The sequence below is a fragment of the Anguilla anguilla genome, chromosome 7, assembly GCF_013347855.1.
Source record: "Anguilla anguilla isolate fAngAng1 chromosome 7, fAngAng1.pri, whole genome shotgun sequence".
Taxonomy (NCBI): Eukaryota; Metazoa; Chordata; class Actinopteri; order Anguilliformes; family Anguillidae; genus Anguilla; species Anguilla anguilla.
The window spans coordinates 47,261,410-47,286,125 of NC_049207.1; the positions used below are offsets into that span (position 1 = coordinate 47,261,410).

Here is a 24,716-nt window from a genome sequence, read left to right on the forward strand (position 1 = left end):
GGTGAAGATCTGGTTCCAGAACCAGAGGATGAAGTGGAGGAACTCGAAAGAGAAGGAGGTGCTGTGTGGGAGGCCCTCGGCCGAGGAGCTCTCGCCGGTGAGTGATCAGAGGAGGGGAGAGGAGGCGCAGGAGCGATCGCCTCTCAGCAAAGTCGGGGAAACGGCCCGGGACACGCTGAGAACGAAACCATGGCATGAGCCCCACTCCTGTGAACAGTTAAAAAAACCCCACGATTCCTCGCACCAAGCCTTCACACAGAGATACTCCAAAATGGACACAGCAAGGGAACTCAACACCGGCGATAAAGAATCTCTGTTCCTCCACGTCCGTTCCACACATCTTCACTAAGTAAGAAAGAATGAGGCCCGGATTTAATCAGCCATTGTCCTTAACTCTGGCTGACGATTAAAAGCAAGAGTTGTTCTGCTTCTTTTCTATCACAAGCACAGTTTGAGCGATCGCTAAAACGTTCTTGCCAAACTGAGTCTGTGAAGAAAAAATGCAATGCAAGGCTTGTACTTGTTTGTGAGTCGAAGTGACGGGCAAATAATTGAATCCGGGCTAAACATTAGTGACAAAGATAAATTAAAAGAAGATATCTCACTGTAAGTGTAGCAACTGTAATGTGTGTGCATTAGAGTTCCCCCCGATCTGGTTCCATGAAAGCCACAGTGATTCTTCTTTCTTCTTACTGAATCGATGCAGTCAGCTGGGTGAGCATTTAATTCACCTCGCCTGGTTTCTTGGGTCTGGTGCCGTTGCTGATTTTGAGGTGAAAATAAAAACCAGGAAGACAGTGGCTCTCCACAACCAGGGCTGAGCATGCTGGATCCACGGCACGTTGACCAGTGGTAACCAATCCTGTTCCTGGAGATCTAAAGTCCTGCAGGTTTTCACTTCAATCCAAACAAAGCACACCTAATTCCAACAGCTTATTGAGCTTCTAATGAGTAGTCAGGTGTGCCAAATTAGGGTTGAAATGAAAAGCTACAGGTTGGTAGATCTGGTGTAGACCAATGAAGCCGTCAAGCAGACATGTGCTAATAGCAGGATTTCATATTGTGTCCTTGGTCATTTCTGTATTTGATGGCAGTGTCTGGATTTTTACACACCTCTTGCGCAACAAAAGCTGTGAAAATTCAGATTTTGCTGTATTTTCCTGTATGTCAGAATTAATATTTAGTCATCAGACTTCTTGAAAGTAACTGAAACCCTACAGTCGGAAACCTTGTAGGATACGGTACATGCTGTCATGTGTTGTAACACTGTATTGTCATTGTTGACAAAACGCTAATTAAACTTTAAATTACCTTACAGAAAACTGGATCATTGATGCGAATGGGGGTATTGTACTTAGAACTGCACTGAAAAATAAGCATTGCTAAAACAAGAGATTGAGATGGATAGCCCCTCAATCGGTTTAACAATACGTGTGTGAATGTTGGAGGCTATCTGTTTTGTCGGTGACTCACACTGAAGAACACAAAGGGTCCTTTTAAAACCAAAGGCGTCCGAGATGGCACAAGCAAGGACATTGACTGTAAGCTACAGTATGAGCAAAGGGTTTGATAGTGATCTTACTTAACGCGAGTTTACATGTTCACTTATGTAACGCCTCAGTCTTGGTACAGCATTTGTACACTGGCGATGAATTGCATAGGCGAGGACTTGTCTGTGACATTTATTATCACAGAAATTCTTTTTGGGGGGGGCATCCATCTTACCCCGGCTTCTTCTACCGTCATGAGCACGATTACAACAGTGTCGCTAAAAACGTTAGCATAGATTAGGGGAACTGTATGCAGAAATTCACGCGAATCACGACACAACGAAAGTTGGATCCTTTCCAGACGTGAGCCTGCGGGCCTGGTCCATTTGCAAAAGTCTCGCAGTGTTTCATGTGATTCATTCAGTCAGAATCCCTCCCCTGGTCTAATGTGCATGCAGCACTGTAAAAAAAATATGGTTCTGAGCATTACTCATTGTCATCCCAAATCTTGAAGAGAATCCGTCTCGTAGGAAACTCGCGCGCTTGTTTATGCCTCTGTTTCCGGCTGGCTGTGGCACATCTTTCATCGCCTTAAGCTCTCTGAATCTGCACGACTCTCAAGCCTCTTTCTAGATCTTTCCAGCGCTCCAAACCTTTTTACAAGCAGCCCTTAACCTCAAGTGTTATTAATTACAGTCAGGTACATTGCTAAATGTAACCTAAGGTTTACTAGTTTTCTTAGAATTCTCCATGCTTAAGTCTTGTTTTTTTATTGGAATTGTGTTTATGAATATTGCTCCCTTGTTGCCTCAGAACTCAGTATTAAAATTGAATATGGAATAGTTCTTCTCTTGTTGTATATGGCTGAGGCTGCATATTCAGATTTCAATGACAAAATGCATCCGCTGAGAATTCATTTAAATTAATATTAATAATGGTACAGAATGAGGCTCATGTGTTTTAATAGTTCAATGACTCATCTTTTAGATGTAATTATACTTAATAAAAGTCCCAGCAACAGCAATCCAACTGTGATATTAGAAACCATATATATATAAACAGTAGAGTATATGTTACATTTTGGCAGGCCCATTTCAATCTCTTTTAATGGGTAGGGTGGAGGCTCAGTCACACACATATATGGTTTAGATTCAGTCAATGTTATTGACCCCAAACAATGTATCAATTGCAAATTAGCAAATTAATTTAAATGTTTCCTTTTCCTCTGTTTGGTGAGTTTATTTTGGTGAACTTGCTGAACTGTTGTTATTAGTACATTTTTAAAAACACTTGCTTTTAATTTGTAAAGTTACAGACAAAGTCAAGGCAATTCTTCATTAAGGAGAATTCTGTTCCCCAGTAACCTAATAATTAAGAAGGGGTTTAGTTGTTACTATTAAAGTGTTATATTAATTTAATTTGAAGGGATACTGTGTGTTTGGGGTAGCAAAAGGTGTTTTATTTTTTATTTTGGCAGGTCCTGGTAATGTTTCAATCTCATGCTTTACTAACTATATTCAGATATATTAAATAGGATTAGAATTGGTCTGGAATACACATATAAATGACAGGCAGGTGTCTCTTAATAAAATAAGAAATTAAGCTAGTGTATTTTTACCACTAAAATGAACTTGCTGTTGAACAAAAATGTTCAATGAAAACATCAAATGTATATATTTGCTGAATAATGACTTTATTTGTAAATTGTTCATTTATAAATAAAAATGCGGGCTTCTCTCTTACCCAAGAATTATGCAAAGTTCTTCAATGCAGACACTTGCATACACTATTTTTGGTAGAAATTCTGCTAAATATCTTTTAAAAGAACTGAAGACCACAGTACACATCATACTATACAAAAAACAATTTTGATATAATTTTGATTTCATTATTTTGTGTCACAGCACAGCTTCCACTGAAACAAACCCACACTTTTCGTCTAACGGTTTGTCTGAATTTCTTCCAAGAAGTCCCTCAGAACAGAACAGAGCACCTCTCCCCACACAGAAAAGAGCACCGTGCCCAGAAACTTCATGAACACATTTTATAATAACAAATACAAGTAAAGGTGCAAATTTGACAAAAGTGCATAAAGGCAAAAATTGCCAGAGCATCATAGATGTGATTATTTTGGAATATTTTCAAGGTACAAATCCTGCACCGTATGCCTTTAAGTCCATTCTCAGTCCCGGCTCGAAGGCTTAGCATCCGTGTTCAGGGAACATCCTGCACTTCAGGATTCTCAGGAAACTGTGCACTTTATCGAAATCCCTACGGAAGCAGAGCAGGAGCGCGTAGTCGCTCATGGGACCAGTCTCTCCGGTCGACGAGGGGGGCTGTGGGTCTCCTGCCGAGGGGGGGCCACCCAGAGAGTTACTAAACATGCCCAGGAGCTGCATCTGCAAGGGGGAGCCAGAACTCAGTACTGGCACCCAGGGACCCCCAAAGCACAGTGTCCACCAGCACGCAGTACCACAGATCACACAAACACTCTGCTCAACACATGAGTGATACACTACTCAGGCATACACACACACACAAACACTCTGCTCAACACATAGACTGATACACCACTCAGGCATACACACACACACACACTGCTCAACACATAGACTGATACACCACTCAGGCACACACGCACACACACACACGCAGCTCAACACAGACTGATATATCTCTCTCTCTCTCTCTCTCACACACACACACACACACACACACACACACACACGCAGCTCAACACATAGACTGATACACCACTCAGGCATACACACACACACACACACACACACACACACACTGCTCAACACATAGAATGATACACTACTCAGGTATACACACACACACACACACTGCTCAACACATAGACTGATACACCACTCAGGCACACACGCACACGCAGCTCAACACAGACTGATATATCTCTCTCTCTCTCTCTCACACACACACAAAAGCTGTCTATCTAGCGGGGAAGCGATTGCAGAATGGGTGAGGGGTGCCTATGCATACAACTGATTCTGACGTTGTGCCACTGATGGATGTTTTAATTTAACGTACAGATATCACAAATCAAAGCACCTGAGCTAGATTTTGGGGATGGCAGCATCCCCAGTAATCTATATATGGCTCAAATAATTATCCAATTATTACATATTATATAGTCATTATAAAAATAGCTCAACATCCCGCAGATATTTCTCATGAGTTCTACAAATTAGAACACGCAAGAAACACTTTAGCCTCTTTGCGCTTTAACGACAACACGTTTGCAGACTAAACGCGCTGCGACTAAAATCGCGGCGAAGCCTCACCTTTTCCGCCACCTTCTCCACCCCGCCCCTCAGTTTGTGCGCCATGTTGCTCATCGCCCGCGCCAGGCCGCTGGAGTCCTCACGGTGCGCGACGTTCCGGTGGAACTGCGACAGCGGCTCTCTCCAGGCGAGCAGCAGCTTCAGGATCACCCCCGTCAGCTCCTCCCTCTACGGGGGGGGGGGGGGGGGGGGGGCGGAGATGCAGGAAATGCACGGTGACGTCATGGACGGACGGAAACGTGCGTTTTGCGCGGATAAATTCAGTAAGACTGAATAGATTCGAATAACACGTAAGAATAACTGACTCCGTATTTAAAAAAAAAAAAAACAAAAAAAAAAAACCATACCCTTGTTTTTGAACTTCTTGTTATAGTTTAATGATTACAATGCCACTCGAATTTGTCTGTCTCTGTTTTCTGGGTCTAGCAATGTTTTATCATAAGAAAATCTTCTGCCTGTAAAAACTGTTACTTAATTGATGTATGTATGGACATGAAAAACACAATACATTTGCCAAGAATTAACAGCACTGTTGAACATTCGCAAATCCCTTGTGAGACTGTGCATAATGATTGTAATGTATTTAGGTGCCTGATTCTCTGAATTTTGATGAATTTTTTCAGCTTCCTTTCTCTGCTTCCTAAAGTTTGAGGTGTGAGGGATCAACTAATTCATGAGTACATTTGTCATTAATGCCTTTTAAATATATTAGTTAATGGTGATTTTAACGCTAATTAGTGTAAATTCATGGCCACACGGAGCGGCACGTGGGCGGAACATAATTCCTGTACTCACAGCCAGACTCTGAACATTCTCTTTCCCAGCAGGAGTCAGGATGTGGGAAGTGTGACATCTCCGATTGGCTCTGCCGATCTGATTTCTCCTGGTGAGAAGGTTTTGTTCCTTCAGAGGAGAAAGATGGAGGCAAAAACAAACAGACAATCAGAGAAGAGAGAGGCTCGCCCAAAGAATGAAGCGACAATCAAGCAATCTGACAACCTTGATGACGTCACAACTGTCAAATTTACCATTTTAGCATGTACACAGTAAAAACTCCAGTGTTGATTCAACTCCGACAGAGCGCATGCTAGTCCAGCATTTTACTGTGTGCCTTTGTGGCCTGACGAAATAGAAGCAGCGTAACACTACAGATACCTGTTTTTTACAAAAACATGCAGAGAAACCAGACAGGAGAAGAAGACTCACAAACTCCGAGTGCAGGTCGCTGGAGAGGCCGTGTATCCGGGCGGAGTGCTGGATCACCCTGTCGAAAAGCTCCGCGAGCGACACGGGCTGGCACCCCGCGTGCCCACGGGCACAGACGGGCACAGAGCGCACCGCCACGCATAGGTCCCGGCACATCAGGAGGAGGAGAAGCACAGACACTACAAAAAAAAGAGCGCAGAGAAACAGAAATGATCTGCAGTTAGGTGCACCGTACCAAAATGAGGATCCTGTTTCTGACCTTTCAGCTGAATCTCTGGAACATAGCTGATAACCGCACTACGATAACCATAATTCTTAGAAGTACCGTGTTTCATGTCCTGGGACATTTGGCAGTGGTAGCGGATGTCCTGAGTGAGGATATTCTCCGAGCTGAAGCCAGGCAAGCAGATTGAACTGCTGCTATGACTGTGACTGTTAAATGGTCATTGGAGAGGTGGGGGGGGGGGGGGGGGGGGGGTAGGCAAAGTGCGCACGAGTTTTTGATTCGTCACAGGATCGGGCCTCAGCGTCAGTCCGCACCCCGGAGCGGCCATCACCAAATCAGGCGGAACACTGTGGAGAGTGCGTGCGTGCGCGTGGGGGAAATTTTGAGGGACTGTCATGCCCCCTCTCCCTCTCGGATGGATGCACAGAGCTGAAGGAAAAACCCTGACAGCCTCCAGAAAGAGATAAAGAAGAAGAGGAATCATGAGATGCCTGCCTACCCACGGACAGCAAAATTTCACATCGACCAACAGTGGCAAAATCTGAACAATCCAAAGAGCTAAACATCTAGGAAATTTCTCCTCCCCTCCCCTCCCCTCACTACCTCTGATGCAATCACCTTTCATTTCTTAACCCCGGCGAATGAGTGACAGCAGTAACTCTGCGTACTCCTCTCCTGGAGCAGTGTCCATATCCTGTCAGAAGCAAAATCTCTGCCTGTGCTTTCCCAGGAGTCTTAGTGTTGTCAGGGACACTTCAGTTTTCGGGAGGCTGTGACTCTGGCAGGCTCATACATTTACAGATAACAACCGAGTTTCCAGTGTTCAGTATTGTGCTCAGGGGCTAGATGATATATTTGTCCACAGTCCATTGCGGAATTTCTCATTCCCAAATTAACACAAAACAAATCAGCATTTGAAATATACTGAAGCCACATTTGGGTGGACCTGTAAGCCAGCAATTGCATCTATTAAAAGAAATATTTCATATTTACCATAGTTTATCATTTTAAAACCTTAATAAACCCGAATTTTCAAAAGATGTGATTTGTACATTTTAATGCAAGTTGTGTGTCTGGCATTATTTTAGTGAAATACAACAAGGAAATCTATGGAGAAAATGTTATTCGTGGGGAAAATAAATTTGATACTGAAAAGGAAGATTGAAATGCCATTTACTTTGGAAGAAACGTGCACAAATGCTTTGGGGTAGCGTCTTCCCGTTAATGCGTCATCCTCAAAGCCGGCAGCTGCATGCGTGCTCGCATGACGACCATCTGCGTATTTTTCTCGCGCATATGATGACGTTCGTAACTGAGCATAATTTCGGATGAATAACGCTCGAGTGGAAAGGCACTGAATTTGAGCTTTACTATTTGAGATATGCTATTGGCGTACAGTAGCCGATGACGAATGGATTTTCAGACATTAATTACAGTAGCAAAATTGTATTTGAAAATAATCTGAATTATTACCCAAATTAATTGACTTTTGAACATTAACTGCCATATGATATTAAAGATTTCCAGATCTATTAGGGCATTAAAATAGGACCATGCATTATTAATGTGCAGAGACAAAAATATGCAAAAGTCATAAGAATTCATTTAGAATCCAATGATTTTATATTGTAAATACCAATGCATCTGCAATGTCTGGAGTAATGTCAAAACTCAATATGAAGTTGTGAACCCGTTGTTATTTTAAAAAATTTCTGACCACTTATTTCTGCAGTATTTTTGAGTCATTGTAGTGACTGGCAGCTGAACATGTGCGGTCAATTATAGTGTGCCAAGCTGGAGTTTAAACCTCAGGTGTAAACCCCTAGACCACAGAACTGCATTGCAATTTGAACAGCTAGATCCTTATTTCATAGATTTGGGTAGCTGTTCCAGTTGTAGTGCAGTTCTGTGGTCTAGGGGTTTATGCCTGAGGCCTTATCACAAGGGAGACTAGAGCGAAACCTGGTGGAAAGGTTGAAACAAAGGAAAACGTCAAGAATCCTCTTCAACCATGAATTGAAATAATCTGCATACAAATGAATAAAGTGGATTAATTTCTCTCTCTCTCTTCTCTATTCTGACAGAAGAAATGATCTCATGGGCAGGATCCAGTAACCACCAGGCAAAGACCAAAGGAAAACCACCGAATCAAAGAGCCCGTAGGCACACCACTGCAGATGATGACTAATAAGGAAGACAGTCCAGATACGTGACTGTGGATTTTCACCTTAACGCGATGCTGGTAATAACCATAGATTCAATTCTGTGCTGACTGCAGGAAGGAGACCTACAGCTCACATTTCAGCCCCCTGCAGACTGATGGTCCAGAGCCCCGCGATGCTGGGTCAGATACGAATAGATGTTCTGAACTTGTGCTGGCCCAGAACTCTATAGCCTCCTTTCTGTTCGGATATCTGGGCCATTTCCATAGTTTTCACGACCAAATTAAAATTCAAATGTATCTAGTTAGGTCTAAAGAGAGTGATTTTTCGCTTATAATTTTATTGTACAGTCATGGCAGGTGCCTACATTTTAAGGCGATGTGCAAAACGAACACTGGATGGCGCCTAAAACACACAACTGAAAATTAAGTTATAGAATGACATGGATTCAAAACCTGCTGGTTCATAAAAGTTGGTAAAAGTGTGTTGAGAGTGTGTTTTACGTTCACTCTCAAAATTAGTACAATTATAGTAGAGCCGCAATACATCGTGCTGTATTTTAACGTTAGCAGTGGTTTATAATTGTCAAATTTAGCTTGAACTTATGGCTCTTACAGTAGTTTTTGTTTCAGTTCCATTTATATTTGTTCTTGTGTACGATGGCCATGTGTGAATAATGCTATGCTGATTTTGACCAATAAGAATGGCTGCATATGTTGAGAACTCATTTAAAATATTACACAGGTGTTATGAGTCACTTCTAGTAGCTTACCTTCTGTTATCACAGTTGAGAATGTAAACTGTGACTTCTGCAGTCACTTATTTTAATCAGTCTTCTTGACAATAACATTTCAGTTTTTTTAGTCAAATCCCAAAGATTGAATGCATTGTATGCTTGAAAGGATCTCTTTTAAAAAAAAAAAATGAATCAATTTCTAAAACAACAGTGAGCTGTTGGGATGGGTGCTGCAGTAATGAGGCTGGGCAGTCAATGGCTTGGCCTGTGTTTGGATTGAGAGATGACTCTTTTCTCAGGAAAACACTTTGGATGATTGCACAACATGCCTTCCATCAACTTTCCTTTTATATCAGAAAATAATTCCGATATTTTGTGGACCGCATATTTCTCAGTACGCCTCAGCTTGAAATTCTTTGGCCATTTACTCACTTTCCTGCTGTCTTGATAAATTAATGTGGTTATTAGTGAGGATCGCTTCAGAAAGGCTTCTACTTCCAATTTACTGAGTCATTGCAAGGAATATAAACTTGAGAAACAACTCTCTTATTAAACAGAGATCAGGTGCCAACCTTTATAATGCATCTCATTAAAATGTGTCAGTATAAATATAATTGAAAAATAATTTTAAAAATAATTGATTGTGCTTCCTGTGCAATTATGATTATCTGCCTTACTAATGTACTCAAACTCCCAGAATCCTCTTTCCGCCCCGCAGGTAACCTGAACCCCACATGAACACCTGTGAGCAGCAAGCAAAGGCGAACTGTGCTGACAAACTGCAGGTGTGCCAACCACCCGTATCTATGGTAACAAGCTGTTCTAACCCTGTAGGCCAACCACATTTCTCTTTACATTACTGCAAATAATACTGTAATAATGTAATATTTTTACTTTTTGGTACGAAGCTATTGTTCCTGTATGATAGCATTTTATAAGCCCACATGGGCTGGGCACCATAGCTCTGTGTTTTTTTGTTTTTTTTCCCCTCCCGTAGAGCTGAAATTAAAAATCAACCAATCCAATAAATTGATATACCCATATTTTAATAAAAAGTTAATGGCCTAAATGGTTTGAAACAGATTACATGCAATGAAGTCTCTTTAAGGTGCTATCGCCACGTATAATGGCCGTTCTTGTGTAAAATTTGGTCACAGTCAATAAAATAAAATGGCTGCTTTTGTTGACACCCCCATTGAGCAGATATGTGTTGTTATTTTTTCACAGCCTCAGAGTTGGCTGCAGAATCACCACTTCTGCTAGCATTCGCAGGTTTAATGAGGCAACCATTCTTTTCAAATGGCAATAAGTCCAGAATAAGACACAAATGGCAGCTATAAAGTATTTTTTAAATAATTGATGTAAGTACTTTCCAGGCCAGAGAACAGCTTGCTGTTCACATACAGCATATTCACACGCACAAAAAATAGCAGATAAATTCAGATAGAGTGTGCTACACAATGTTCGCGACAGACATTTTTTCTTGATTTGACTCTCTACTCCACAATTTCAGATTTGTAATCAAACAATTCATATGGTGTGCACATTCTCAGCTTTTATTTAAGGGTATTTTTATACACTTTGGTTTCACCATGTAAAAATTACAGCATGCTTTATACACAGCACCCCTCCCCCCATTTCAGGGCACCATAATGTTTGGGACATATTAATGTTACGTAAATGAAAGCAGTCATGTTTAGAACTGTGTCACATATCCTTTGCATGCAATGACTGTTTGAAGTCTGTGTCCCAGAAGCATCACCAGGTACTGAATATCTTTTCTGGCGATGCTCTGCCAGGCCTGTACTGCAGCCATCTTCAGCTCCTGCTTGTTTCAGGGGTTGGTTGCATTAAGTTTTCTCTTCAGCATATGAAACACATAATTCAGTTGGATTCACATCAGGTGGAAGACTTGGCCACTCAAGGATTTTCAAGTTCTTGGCTTTGTAAACGTCTTGGTTGCTTTAGGAGTAGGCTTGGGTTCATTGTCTTGCTGTAAGATGAAGCATAATGAAATAAATTTGGAGGCATTTTCTTGAATTTGAGCTGCTAAGATGCTTCTGTAGGCTTCAGATTTCATTCTGCTCCTGCTATCAACAGTTATATCATCAATGAAGACGAGTGAACCACTAGCTGTGGCAGCCATGTATGCCCAAACCATAACACCCCTACCACCATGTTTCACAGATAAGGGGTGGGGGGGGGGGGGGTGTTTTGGATCTTGGGCAGTTCCTTTTGGCCTCCACACCTTGCACTTGCCATCACTCTGATGACTCTTTTAAGTGCTTCTTAGCAAACTGTAACCTGGCCATCCTGTTTTGTGGCTAACTAGTGGTTTGCATCTTGCAGTGTAGCTTCTGTAGTTCTGTTTGTGAAGTCATCAGCAGACAGTAGTCACTGACACATCTACGCTTGCCTCCTTAGGAGTGTTTCTGATCTGTTGGACAGATGTTTGTGGGTGTTTTTTAAAAATTATATTATATATAATTTTTCAGTCATCAATTGCAGAGGTCTTCCTTGGCCTACTAGGTGCTTTGTGACTACTGAGCTTACCGTCAGTGCTCTATTTATTCTTAATGATGTTCAAAACTGTTAAATTTAGTAAGGTTTGTCTAATGCCTCTGACTGTTTTTTTTCTTATTTCTCAGCCTCATAATGGCCTCCTCGACTTTCATTGGAACAACTCAGGTCCTCATGTTGACAAATGCCAATAAGACTCCCAAGGCAATCAAATTGAATTGTGAATTGTGAATCGTTTGATTACTAATCAAGTAATGGAGTGGAGTACAGAGCCAAAAAAAAAAAAAAAAAAATAATAATAAAATGTCTTTGTCCAAAACATTATGGACCTCACTGAAAATATTATAAATGCACACCAGACTGATGGGGGTGTCATCAGTGAACTTAATATTGTGAATCCGCTGATCTTTTTCATCCTGCTCTCCAACCGTTCCCTCAAACACACTTTCTACTGTAAGGTTCATTAGCATTTGTGTGCGATGAGGGAGAGAGGGAATGGTAGGAGGATGAAAAAAGAAAGAGAAAGGTCAGTGAAGGTCACTGAAGCCTCTCGTTTCTCTTCCTCTGAGCTACAGGAGGAAATGTACAACAATCTGAGCGAGCTGATTGGTGGAAAGCCTAGCAGAATGCCGATGACTTGCAGCTTTCCGTGCGAATATTCATCAGCAGGTAACCCATCCACAGCCCACTGACACAGACAGATCTTTTTCATTCCATTAACCCTTTACCTGGCAGCTCAGTTTCTTTTCGTATCCAAATACATCTTATTTATTTATTTTGTTCATATTTCTAATTGCATAAGTACATACTGTAAATAAACAAGTAATTAAACAAATATGTAAAAATACGAATAAATAATTAGATAAATAAAAAAGAACACCTACTTGGATAAAAGAAAAAAATATGTTTAACAGCCAGAATGGTCCAAGGTGCGTCAAGAAGGGTCTCTACCTGGACTAAGCTGGACTAACCCCAAATAAGGAGAGCTGGAGTACGCAAAACTCGGAAACCTGTTTAATAAAACAGGGTGACCGCGTGTTAGGTAAATAAGTAAATAACGTAGATTTTAATGCGTAAAAAGGTCAATCGTTCAGCTGATCTGCCGGTTAAAGTGAAGGGGGCAACAGAACGTTTTAACCGGGGGAAGCGGCCTTTGGTATACGGAGGGCAGAGAGGCCTGCTGTTTATAGTTATAGCTGAGCCCCAGTTATGCGTTAGTGTGCTTGCCGATGCAATTCGGGGTTTTAAAGACAGACACATTCATACTGACATCATCATTTGGCTTGCCAGTGGTTGTAGATGTTCTTGTGGAGTCTATGAATATTATCCCCGCTCCGTTCAGTATTTTAAAGCCGCCAGATGGATGTGAAATAGAGAAAACTATCTCTAGGGTAAAAACAGATTTATCCCCCTTTCAATACATTGATTTATCCATTTATATTGGTCAAGGTAGTTGTAGAAAACGCGTGGTTCATTCACTGTGAGTCAGTCAATCATGTACTGACCTTGGCTTGTACTGGCATGCCATGTAATTGAATGTGATTTTTTAAAACTCTCGCAAAGAAATAGGCTACGCATCTAGGCAAAACGACGTGGTGAATTCTGAGAACATGTCAACGTTTGTTTCAAAACAATGTCCTGAGTATTTTCCCTTCATATGTAGGCGAATATTATCATAGACCATCGCAATTTATCACGCAGCCTCCTTGGAGCGCTTCATTCGGCAGTGAAGTCTCTCTCTCCACTTGCAATATATGACTGGGAGCTGAAGTTTAATGAAACTTCTATGAGCATATAATATTGCCTTAATGTTATATACGCAGGCTTCATAGGTTGGTGTCGTGTGAGGGCTTTTATTGCTAAGAGAGTCAAGATCTAAATTTGCATAGCGGAGGGAGAAATCAAAGCAGTCAGCACAACCTTAATTGACTAGGCGAAGGTGGTGGTCTCGTTTTTTTTTTTTCTTTTTTCCTTCGATGAACATCACAAGCGTTTGGCTGGGATGCTGGACCAGAGAAGTATGTCCAAGAGGGTTTAGACAAAGGGCAAGACACAAAATGTATATGTATTAATGTTGACGTCGATTCAATTTGCTCGTGCATAACATTTCATATTTTATAATTTAGGTAATAAGCCTACCTTGACAGCTGCCGCTTTAGTATTTGTTTCTTCCTCTCCTTCGTGAAGTAGACGGTGATACCACTCACAACGTTAGAGATGATTCGCCAGTTAAGTCCACAAGGGGGCCGGATTTTATGCGGCTCGCCGCGCCTCGCTTTCCTCAACCCTGGGAATCGTGCTCACTCGTCGCGCGCAGTACAGCCTGCGCACAGGAACGCTCTAAACCAGTGCACCTTGCTTTAATGGGGATGGAACGGATGCCTTCTGTCTTCTACTGAGCGAGATCGAATGGAATATATTGTCTTTGCCCCTTTCCGCTCGATTTGGCGTTTAAAGCTGAAATGATGGTCTGTCAAATATTTGGGGATGCTTAATACTTCGCTGGTGTGACTGTCTCGCTTATGTGATTCGTTTCACTGTATCGTCTATATTTTGAAAGTGCACGGAAAAACATGGACTAATTTGCTTTTGCATTCATGATGGGATTATTAAGATTTTGTTTTTTGCTCGGCATATTTTGCATCTTTTCAGGTAGGACCACGGGAATCTTTATGTGACTGTCCGTGCGGTTATAATCAACCTGCATCATGATTTCCTATCCAACTAATTCTCCTCGTAATTTCTCCACGTTATAATGATGTAATGGCCATTTTTTTCAATGGCATTACTGTGTCACTAATGTGATTTTTAAAAACTAATAGAATCCATAGAACTGTACATTACGTGCGTAAATGTGTGTTGTTTTAATGGTTTTGTGGTTGTATTAGAAGATAGATTTCTGTCTTTGATCGAAAAACTGTTTATATTTTTTTAAGACAGCTAACTAGTCTGCCGTCAATCACAATTTTTGAAGATAATATTTTTTCCGGATGTATGTGTGTTTGTACTCTGAAGTTGTAGGTTTTGGGGTCGACCCCACTTTGCGCATCAACGTTTTCGATGAAATTAAGCTTGGCGAGTCGTTTTCTGGAGTTTCTCAAGTCCACGGATTCCACAACGAGAGTAGAGCTTTTTTGTTTCAAGGTAAGACTGGTCGAAGTTGCATTTCACAAATGTGCATATATGCTCGTTTAAACCGCCGTCAATAGCCATTTACTTTTCTTTGAATACGCAATCTAAAATTGGTGCTAAATTGCTTGGCATGAACTCTGTAAAACACATTGTTAAAACAAATATACGGTATGGGACTTAAACGAGGTATCAATTAAACAATCAAATAGTTACTGAGAAAAATTATATTATTATATAAGTGCAGCTTCTCAAAAAATGGACCATTTTTGCCCTAAAACTAAGTCTTTATTTATTTATTTATTTGTTTATTTATTTATTTGCTGAAACAATGGTTCTGTAGCAGTGCCTAACTGACTGGAACCGGATGATGTAAACCCACACCTACAATTAATTGCTCAACAGACATAGAGTGACGCCCAATGAAAACACCATTAATTCAGGCGGGTTCAGTAGCTTCTTCCTTGCGGATGGCTGCTAAAGAGCTGTGTGTTGGTTGGGGGGGGGGGGGGGGGGATTGAGGAGGGGGGGATTGGGGTGCTGGTTCTACTGCTGGCAGTGGTGTTGCTGGGCCTGTAGTACTATAGGATCTTCCGTCAGGGTCACTTATACACGATGCCCTGTTTACTGATAGGAGAGATGTGAGAACAGTTAAGCTGAGGTCCTCAGAGTGCAAGCTCAGTCTCCTGTTCCTTTTGAAGATGGCAGCATTAGTGAACAACTTAGCTAGTGCTTTTGCAATTAGATTTTTCAATAATGTAGCATGGAATATTGAGTGTAGGTGGTAGATTATCTCGCTGTATAATAGTTTGGTATCTTGGCTAGTAACGCAGTTGTGGGTTCGATTCCCAGGAGTGGCATGGTCATTATACCCTTGAGCAAGGTATCGAACCTGAATTGCTGCAGTGAAATATCCAGCTGTGTATAAAAGGATTACATGTGAACAAGAAATGCAATCTGTGTGAGCCGCCCTGGATAAGAAGGCTTGCTCAGTGAAATGTATTGGTTGTTTTTTTATGGCTTTAGTTATCCAACAGCGTGTTCTTACATCTTGTTTTTAAGTTTTTTAAATTTCTGGAGACCTAAGGGTCACCTGAAAAGTGGGACACATTACCCGTATTTGAAGATGACTCTTAACATGAAATAATCCATGTTAGAGTACACACAGGGTTGCCTTTTGTCTTCGCACTTGGAAGAGCGGACATCCAAACTTAAGTGTTCTTCTCTGGGCCGAAGAATCGCTGAATATATTGAAAGGAGGGCGGTATAATATTTGCCTTGGTTACCTCAGCTCGCGCATCATCTCTAGGACTGGGTATGGCGCTCTTTTTTCTTCCCTCTTGTCGGTCCCGCTGTCGCTTCGAAGCGGATTACCTTTCAGCGGAACGTAAGCGCATTCAATTATCAGGGAAATTCTGCAACGGGATTTACGGCTGCGCCGCGTGACATTGCTCATTCGGGGGAGAGCCTCGCCGGTGGTAGCCCATATTTCGCCCCTGTGTCTTCTGCTCCCGGCTGGCGGCCGCCGCTGGCTCTCTGTCAATAGTAACGCCAGCGAGCAGCTTCGGGGGGTTTGACGTGCGAGATGGGTGCGCGGTGGTTAATACGGGGGCAGCTCGGCCGGTCCCGGAGTTGATAAATTGAATGCCGAGTGATTCTCTGTAGCGCGTTCCCACGGGACAGAGAGCTCCCCGTGTCTGGCGGAAAGAATCCATCGACAGCGGCCCGCTAGGACCACACAGAGCGGTATTAAAGAAGAGGCCACGGGGACCGTTGCGATAAGGCCGCATCGCTCCTGGATACATCAGTCTCAGCTAATTGGGGCAGGTGGATCAGCCACAGCTTTCTTTTTTTTTTTTTTTAAGAAGAAAAGTCAATTCACAGCAGGGTCTGCTGTTCTTTCCTGGAGGGAGAGTTATTAGAAGTCGTCAGGATTATGCACGTCCTCATGGTTTTTTTTAAAAGCTATTTCACAGGAATCTCTTTTTTATGAAGAACTCATGCTCATTAGTAAAGATGCTCTCGGGGTATTGTTCTTGTGTGGATGTCCTTGAGTTTTAATGAGGCGATGCAAGTCACATGTTCCCTGAGTCTGATTAGAGCTCATCTGTCTGCAGGTGATGCCTTGCAGGGTCACCCATAAGGGATAGGGCACAGTTACTCACACCTCCATGTTAGGACCACCTCTGTGTTCGGACTCTTTGATAAGAAAGGAAGCCAACAGGTATCATACAAAAACCTGAGCCATGACACTTTGGAAATATAGCGCTGACCTTCAGCGCCGTGTAATGAATCACCTAATGATGACATCACTGTGTCATTGATATCGAAGGTATCAGAATGTTTCCGGAACCCTCTAAGTCATCGCTTTGCTTTTCATTGAAAGCTCGAATGCTGTACCTACTTACTTACTCTCTGTTAGCCTCCATGGCGTAGCCTCTTAGAGAGTTGAGGTCATGCTAACCTCTGCAGCATAGGAGGTGCCCTTGGTAAAACATGTAATTTATCCAGCAGATTGGCTCTTCACTGGGGGGAGGGGCGGGAATCACCTGAGTGCACATGGCCTCTGTAGCTACAGCACGGATGTCACTTTTCAAATTAAAAGCTGAATAAACGGGAAGCAGGAGGGTGATATTTCTTCTGCATTGCCTGGTAACCATAACAACATACAATGCAAATTCAACTGAAATGTGCATTTCTTGCAATATTTTTTTTTTTGTTTTTATGTTTACAGCAAAAAGTATAAGTTCATTTTGAACAACCATTTAATTAAAGTACAGCAGGACTTCTCAACTCTGGCCCTGGAGAGCTTCAGGGTCTGTTGGTTTGTGCTTTTTCTCAGCACATGGTCATTTACTGTATAGCTGCTGATTACAGTTACCTTAATTCACCTGGTTTCTGGGGTTTTGAGTGGATGGTAATTATAGGGTTTGAATAAAAACCAGCAGACCATGAAGCTCTTCGGGACCAGCGTTGGACAGCCTTGATGTACGGTATCTTCAGCTGATTGGAAAACGATTAACGAACAACAATATGGTAGTTAATAAAAGGTGATATTTCTTGCTTGAAATGCTTCATACTATTACTGTTAAAACAGGTGAGGGTTAGAATGTAATGTTTTGCAACGTGCCAATTACTGACACATCTGAGCACTCTGACCTCTCGTATGTCAGTCCTGAACCAGACACTTCCTTTCTTACTATCTAACAGCAAAGGGGGCTCTTATTCCATCTATGTTTCAGCATTTAGCCGACCCTCATATTTAGGGCGATCTCTTCAGACGACATTGTTACATACAATCCATTCACGCAGCTGGCTATGTTTACCCAAGCAGTTGCAGTTTTATGCGACTTGCTCAAGGGAACAGTGGCAGTGTACCTACTGGTAATCGAACCCGTCGCCCAGCTCTCTAACCAAAATGCAATATTAATATGCTGGAGGCACATCTGTTTAAAATGATAATCTGCTTTGACTGAAACAGGAAAAAAAAACAATTCTAATGTTATGGCCTCTGAGAGTACTGGACTAATTCTGCGCTGTGCATTTCTCAATGATGCTTAAAATAAGTGGGTATTTACTTTTCAATTGTTGTCACATTGTTGTGACTGCATTATCAAGCCAGAGTTATTATTTTTTTTTATTGCAGCACGGCTGTGAAATAATTAGTTTCAGATATCATTTTTGGCTTTCGCACCAATATTGTTGTTTTTCTGTTTTGAGTACAGTTCAAGCACCGGTACCATTTCCACCTCATTAAGCGCAGATGCGGTTCCGGAGTTAGAAATGTTCTTTCTCGGAGTTGGTTTCCTAATCGTCTGCGTGGTTTGCACACAGTAGCCGTGCCAGTTCATTGCCTTTCCCAGTGCTGGCACAAGAATGAACCCAGCCGAGACTGAACCGGAGCGAAAGCAGTGTTTGCGACGAGCATCTGTATTCCGACAGGTGACTAAAGGTGACCTTTAGCTTTCATCAGCGCTGATGCTGGTGCAGGTATTGCGTTTTGATTTTCCTTTTTTTTCTTTTTTCTTTTTTTATTGGCGTCGACGTGCCGTGGTAGCCAACGAGGGCCCGTAACCGTAGAGACGCCGGAGCGCTGTATATACCGAGCGTAAAAAAAAAGGCCCTTTAACGAGAAGAGGAGGCTGCCGCAGCTCAGCCTGACTGCGCTGGAGCCGATCCCGCTCGTTTAGTCCTCCCCGGGACACCTCCGACGAATTCCCCGCGCTCTCGTTAGAATCGCCAGAGAAATCACAACCGGCCCGGCTGCTGGTTTCCCGCGTCCAAACGAGGACGACTCACTTATTTCATTCACAAATCAATAGGTGAATCAATGCATCTTTCTTTTTCCCATTTTAGGGAAATAGCTTTTGCTTCTCCGCCATGAAAAAGCAATCAAAACCATGAAAGTACATAGTACATAGCAATGCACATAAAATATATGTGATATTTTTATTATTGTACGTTAATATATAATAAAAATGGGAGGGGATATTGAAAAAGGAAATTGTGTGTGTGTGTGTACACTTACAGGCCACTTTATTACATACACCAATCTAATACTGGGTAGGACCCCCTTTCGCCTCCAGAACAGCCTGAATTTGTCATGGAATGGATTCAACAAGGCGCTTGGAAACATTCCTTAGGGATTTTGGTTCACGCTGACTTGAGAGCATCACGCTGTTCCTGCAGATTTTTCGGCCACACATTCATGCTGCAAGCCATCTGTTCCACCCATGTCCCAAAGGCACCCTATTGGATTGAGATCTGGGGACTGCGCAGGCCATCGGAGTAGAACTGGAAGTCAGTGTCAAGTTCACGGTACCAGCTTGCGATGACGTGCGCTTTGTGACACATCGCGTTATTCTGCTGGAACTGTCAATTTGAAAAAGGGTAGAATGTGATGATAAAGGGATGCACATGGTCTGAAACAATGCTATGTTATGTGTGTCAAGGAAACTTTCCTTACACCATTACACCACCACCACCAGCCTGCACCGCTGACACAAGGCAGGATGGATCAAAGGATTCAAGCTATTTATGCCAAATTCTGACTCTACCATCTGCATGCCACAGCAATGATCAAGATTTGTCAGACCAGGTGACGTTTTTCTGATCTTCAGTCATCCAGTTTGGGAGATTACGTGCCCACTTCAGCCTCATCTTCCTGTTCTTAGCTGGCAGGAGTGGAACCCCAGCATGGTCTTCTGCTGCTGTAGCCTATCCCACGTGTTCAGCATTCAGAGATGCCCTTCTGCACACCACTGTTGTAAACATCTGTTTTTTTAGAATTTGTGGCCTTTCTGTTAGCTTGAATAAGTTTGTCCATTGTCCTCTGACCTGTCTCATTAACAAGCCCTTTCTGGCCATTGGACCTCCACTCACTTGATGTTTTTTATTTATCACCCCATTCTCTGTAAACTCTAGAGACCGTAGTGTGTGAACATCCCACGAGGGCAGCTGTTTCTGAGATGCTGCAACCAGGACGTGCGGCACCAACAATCATACCATGGTCAAAGTTTCTTAGATCATGCATCTTAGCCATTCTGATGTTTGGCCTGTTGTGGGGATCAGTACCATATCTGCAAACTACATTATAAATATTGCACCTGCCGGTATAATCTTCTTTTTTGCTGATGACCAGGTAGCACGGTATACACAGGTATTCTCTTTTTCTGACCCCGATTATTAACTACAAACCATTTCTGGGTTTTAAAAAAAAAACTTACACGACTTTCCTTTGGCTGAAGATTAGGCCTCACACAGATGAAAGGAGGCAACATTAAGCAGTATGAGCTCAGCGCTAATCCGTGTTAGCCGCTATGAGACCATTAAAACTATATGTCCCCAGGATAAGATTAAACAGACAGTCTGCTGTCCATCTCTCAATTTCCCACAAATGATAATGGGGCCCTTGGTCTGTCAGATCTCTGCTCCATTGTGCTGCATTTTAAAAGCACTTCTTAAAATCTTCTGTTCTTCTTCATATTCCAAGAATGGTCTGGACGTGTGTTTGCATGTGAATGCGTTATCCACATTATGGCGTATCAAGACACAGTGATATGCAGCAGTAATTAGGATACCTGAGTTGTGTACATGAGAGTTGGTGTAGAACATGTCTGTTAAGAACGTGCGGTTGGCTTCTTGCTCATCCTGTTAAGGCGCTGTTCCAGTGTGTGGATGGGCCCCACAGTCTGGTATCTGTTAAGGTGCTGTTCCATTGTGTGGATGGGCCGCACAGTTTGGTATCTGTTAATGCACTGTTCCATTGTGTGGATGGGCCCCATGGTCTGGTATCTGTTAAGGCGCTGTTCCAGTTTGTGGATGGGCCCCATGGTCTGGTATCTGTTAAGGTGCTGTTCCAGTGTGTGGATGGGCCCCATGGTCTGGTATCTGTTAAGGTGCTGTTCCAGTGTGTGGATGGGCCCCATGGTCTGGTATCTGCCAAGGCACTGCTCCAGTGTGTGGATGGGCCCCATGGTCTGGTATCTGTTAAGGTGCTGTTCCAGTGTGTGGATGGGCCCCACGGTCTTGAGCAGCTTGAACATGACTGAACATTCCAAATTAGGGAGAATTATTATTATTATTACTATTTTTTAAAGAAGGTTATTTCCAACACAGACTGTTGACCCATGGCATTTCTTGAGTTATGAATTTGTCTACAGCAGAGCTAAGGCTAAGGTAGGGTATGCCACAACACATTTATTGGATTTCTTGCCAATGCCAACTGGCACTGTATGTAAACCCTGAGTACTGTTCAGATTGGCTGTATGTGTAAACCCTGAGTTCTGTTCAGATTGAAATTGTGTGTAAATAATGCATGCTCTTCATAGGAGTTTTCCTGGGGGCTTTCTCCTTGTGATTGGCCGCTTGCCCTCCAGATGGTGATTAGCTGGTTGAGCAGGCCTGCATGTGGCCTGTCTGTGGGGTATAGAGGAGATGAAAGCGTCTCCTCAGGTGAGGGGATCAGTGGGGCTCTCTGGGATCACAGACGGTCACCCAGTCTCAGAAGCCAAGGAGACTCAGGGGTCACCCAGAATCCCAGAGCAGGGGGGCCACAAGGGGGACCCAGAGTCCCCAAGCAGGGGGCCACAGGGATCACCCAGCATCCTGGAGCAGGGGGCCACAGGTCATTTCACATTTCTGTGGCTCTGCAACTCCACAGATGCTCAGAAGCTGTGCAGCCAGCTGTTAATGTGTGGGGGTGACCGCAAAGCTTCAAGCAGTTAATCACAGTGTAGAAACGAGCATAATTACCACATTACTCCCACTCCTTAAATACATTCATTTATGTAGCAGGTGACCTCATATGAACAAACAATATGCAACATCTGTCAATAGTAGTGCAGCTTGTTGCTGCTTTTTAAATAATATTGCTAATATGTGCACACAGTCCTGGTTGGATCAGCAAAACCCAGCATTTAATGCGTATTCGTTTTTAGTGCTCAGTGTCGCTGTATTAATGTGTGGTGTGTAAAGTGATCAAAGTCAGTCCCAGAGTCTGAGGAGTAGCTTGTAGAGCTAAAGATACGAGCGCTACATGCAGCAGTACAGACAGAGAGCAGACGGGCTTGGACGCGATGAACCAGTGCTTTGAATGTGAAGAGAAAGCTCACTTTTTAGAGAAATTTGAGAGCGAGGACAGAAATTTTAAACGCATACAAAAAATACTTGCAAGAACAGAGGTAGATAGATAGAGAGAGAAAGAGAGAGAGAGAGAGATTGTGTAAGCAAGTTTGTGCAAGTTTTTTGACCAATTAGTTTTTATCTCTGTCAAGTCTGATTGAACTAGTTACCTACACTCAAATATTATTTCTTGCCTCTCCACTTAAAGATAGCAAATAAAGTAGCGGAAAAGGTAAAATAACCTTTTAGCTTAAAAGGTGAAGCCAGACTAGGGTTTCCCCACGAGGCTGAGAGGGGGTGTCTCATGATTCTGTAGAGCATTAAAATTGGTTTTGTTGAATGCTATCACAGGCTTGTTTTGTGTGACTGCGTAAAATTGCACCTAGCCTCTGTGTGTGTATCTCGAAGTTTGTATGAAATGAGAGCCTGTGGTCATTGAGGACAGGTCTGTGTGAAATTCTCCCGTGGTGAATGTATGGGGATGTGCCTTGTGTACAGATAACTGAGTGGAATGCACACCTAGCAGCCACATATAATATTTTTATAAATCTATATCAGGACAGCATAAATATATTGACAGGTCTGAGGATGTTTGCTGTCGGCCGTCAAGGTCTGTGTTGGATTGGTGGAGCCAGAGGCAGACGGTGCATATGTTTTACTGCAAGCGTGCGATAGAGATATCCTCAGACAGACCTGCACGGCCCTTCTCTTCAACCACACATGCGCGCCCCTGCTGAATTCTATACTGGCCTTCTTTAGCTGATCTGTGTTTGCAGTGGAAACGACTTGGTAGTTCCTGCTGTGCTAGTTGACCATTGCCACCGGCTGCAACTAACATGTTTATACTGTGGTAACAGGGTTTTTTTTTTTTTTAAAGCTGCCGCCTGAACGCAGAACTGTGTCACTGCATCGTTGACTGCGCACCACGGCTAAAAAAAAATGAATACTTTGATGTGACGGCTTCTGAGAAACTTCATCATTTATTGATTGTTCCATTAAAGTGCCGCAGATGTCTTAATTGAATGGAGGGAGGGGGGAGAGGGCTTCGAGAGAACAAAGCACAGCACTGAGATCTGAATCCTCTTGCTCTAGTTTCACTCTCATCCTGTTTTCCAAATCACAGCCCTCGCCAGAAAACACAAAAGATTGTGCGAGTAGAAATGGGTGGAGCGCTTGTCGGTACTAAGGAAGGTTACTACAGATAGAATGCAAAAGAATCTCATGAAATGTAACTTTTTTTCCGGAAACGTAAAGCTGTTTATTTGTCCTGCTCAGGACACCGTCTTTTGTATGTGGAGACAAAGCGGCCTGACACTTCCTGGGTAATTTAGCGGTGTCAGCCACCATTCTGGAACACTCCACTCCACAGCTATATGCCAGCTAGCCCCTCCCCTCTCTCATGGTCATCGCTGAGTCCTATCTCGGCGCACCAGAGCTGGGCATCTGGATTTATGGCATAGCTATCCGAGCAGAGCCCCATCCCGCGTGTATACTACCAATCTACGCATACACATCTGCTGACTGAAGCAATCCAAGCTAATTTTGCTGCGTGTGACTAATTGACCTCATTGTGTTCAGATGACAGTGCGGTTGGGGAGATGCATGCATAACGCAGGAACAATAGTGGCATTCAATGTGTACATACAAGAAGTACTTCCGCCATTCGATATTGTTGGTTTCTCCCACATTAACGCGTGCGTATACCTTATCCCTTCCATCTGAATGTCCAGTTGTGATGCACAGATTTTTTCTTTCCAGATGACACAGAGGAATATAAGTGGCTCTCTCTCTCTCTCTCTCTCTCTCTCTCATCCTCTCTCTCACTTGCAAATATAAGTCACTTGCAAAAATTGCCCAAGCGCACATACAGAAATAAACACAAATTCTGAATTATTGTTCAACCGAACACTCTCTCTCTCTTTCTCACTCCTTCCCTCCCCCACAGACTCGGAGAGGAATATCAAGGCCCCCGTCGATGCGACCGAGCGGATTCTAAAGAAGCTACGGAACAGGAGTGAATTCACCATCCTGGTGACCCTGAAGCAAGAGAGCCTGAATTCGGGGGTCATCTTCTCCATCCACAGCGCCAAGCAGAGGTACGTAGCACCACCGCTATACTCAGATAACCATCCATCACAATCAGCTGTCCATCAAACTGGAGCTTAGAGTGGAAAACTCTTTACCTGTACAGCACAGAAAGGAGTTTGTGCTTTTCAGTGATCCCTACAGAAATACCTACATAAATGATAACTATTCAGTTTGTGTGTGTAGTGCGCTTCAAGTGTGGAGCACAAAGGAGTAGACTCAATATGAGGC

At 42.8% G+C, this 24,716-nt stretch overlaps 3 protein-coding genes and 1 long non-coding RNA gene across 11 annotated transcripts in view; 3 read left to right on the plus strand and 1 right to left on the minus strand.

Moving 5' to 3' along the window:
- The window catches only part of LOC118231489 (homeobox protein DBX2-like), a 94,569-nt gene extending 91,337 nt beyond the window's left edge, over positions 1 to 3,232 (plus strand). For all 7 annotated transcript variants that reach the window (XM_035425305.1, XM_035425304.1, XM_035425308.1 and 4 more), the window contains one exon: positions 2 to 3,232. In XM_035425305.1, coding sequence (XP_035281196.1) covers positions 2 to 349 — 348 coding nt within the window. In that variant the 3' untranslated portion in view covers positions 350 to 3,232. The remainder of the gene's footprint in view (position 1) is intronic.
- Positions 3,176 to 13,924, minus strand: LOC118231490 (prolactin-like). 2 transcript variants are annotated; one of them, XM_035425313.1, is made up of 5 exons: positions 13,788 to 13,924; positions 6,005 to 6,183; positions 5,594 to 5,701; positions 4,799 to 4,966; positions 3,176 to 3,889 (listed from the first exon to the last, which is right to left on the minus strand). In XM_035425313.1, exons 2-5 carry the CDS (start codon positions 6,158 to 6,160, stop codon positions 3,692 to 3,694), a joined length of 630 nt encoding a protein of 209 aa, XP_035281204.1. In that variant the 5' UTR covers positions 6,161 to 6,183; positions 13,788 to 13,924; the 3' UTR covers positions 3,176 to 3,691. The 2 variants fall into 2 exon arrangements, with proteins under 2 accessions (XP_035281204.1, XP_035281203.1); XM_035425312.1 differs by lacking the exon at positions 13,788 to 13,924 and adding an exon at positions 6,330 to 6,431 and having other exon boundaries at positions 3,178 to 3,889.
- LOC118231491 lies at positions 8,227 to 12,352 on the plus strand. The gene is made up of 3 exons (XR_004766078.1): positions 8,227 to 8,472; positions 9,847 to 9,913; positions 12,224 to 12,352. It is a non-coding gene; the product is annotated as an uncharacterized LOC118231491 (long non-coding RNA).
- Positions 13,925 to 13,941: 17 nt separating the features above from the next.
- The window catches only part of LOC118231485 (protein kinase C-binding protein NELL2-like), a 67,566-nt gene continuing 56,791 nt past the window's right edge, over positions 13,942 to 24,716 (plus strand). The window contains exons 1-3 of the mRNA XM_035425300.1: positions 13,942 to 14,300; positions 14,664 to 14,792; positions 24,346 to 24,496. Of these exons, the coding sequence (XP_035281191.1) occupies positions 14,246 to 14,300; positions 14,664 to 14,792; positions 24,346 to 24,496 (335 nt within the window). The 5' untranslated portion in view covers positions 13,942 to 14,245. The remainder of the gene's footprint in view (positions 14,301 to 14,663; positions 14,793 to 24,345; positions 24,497 to 24,716) is intronic.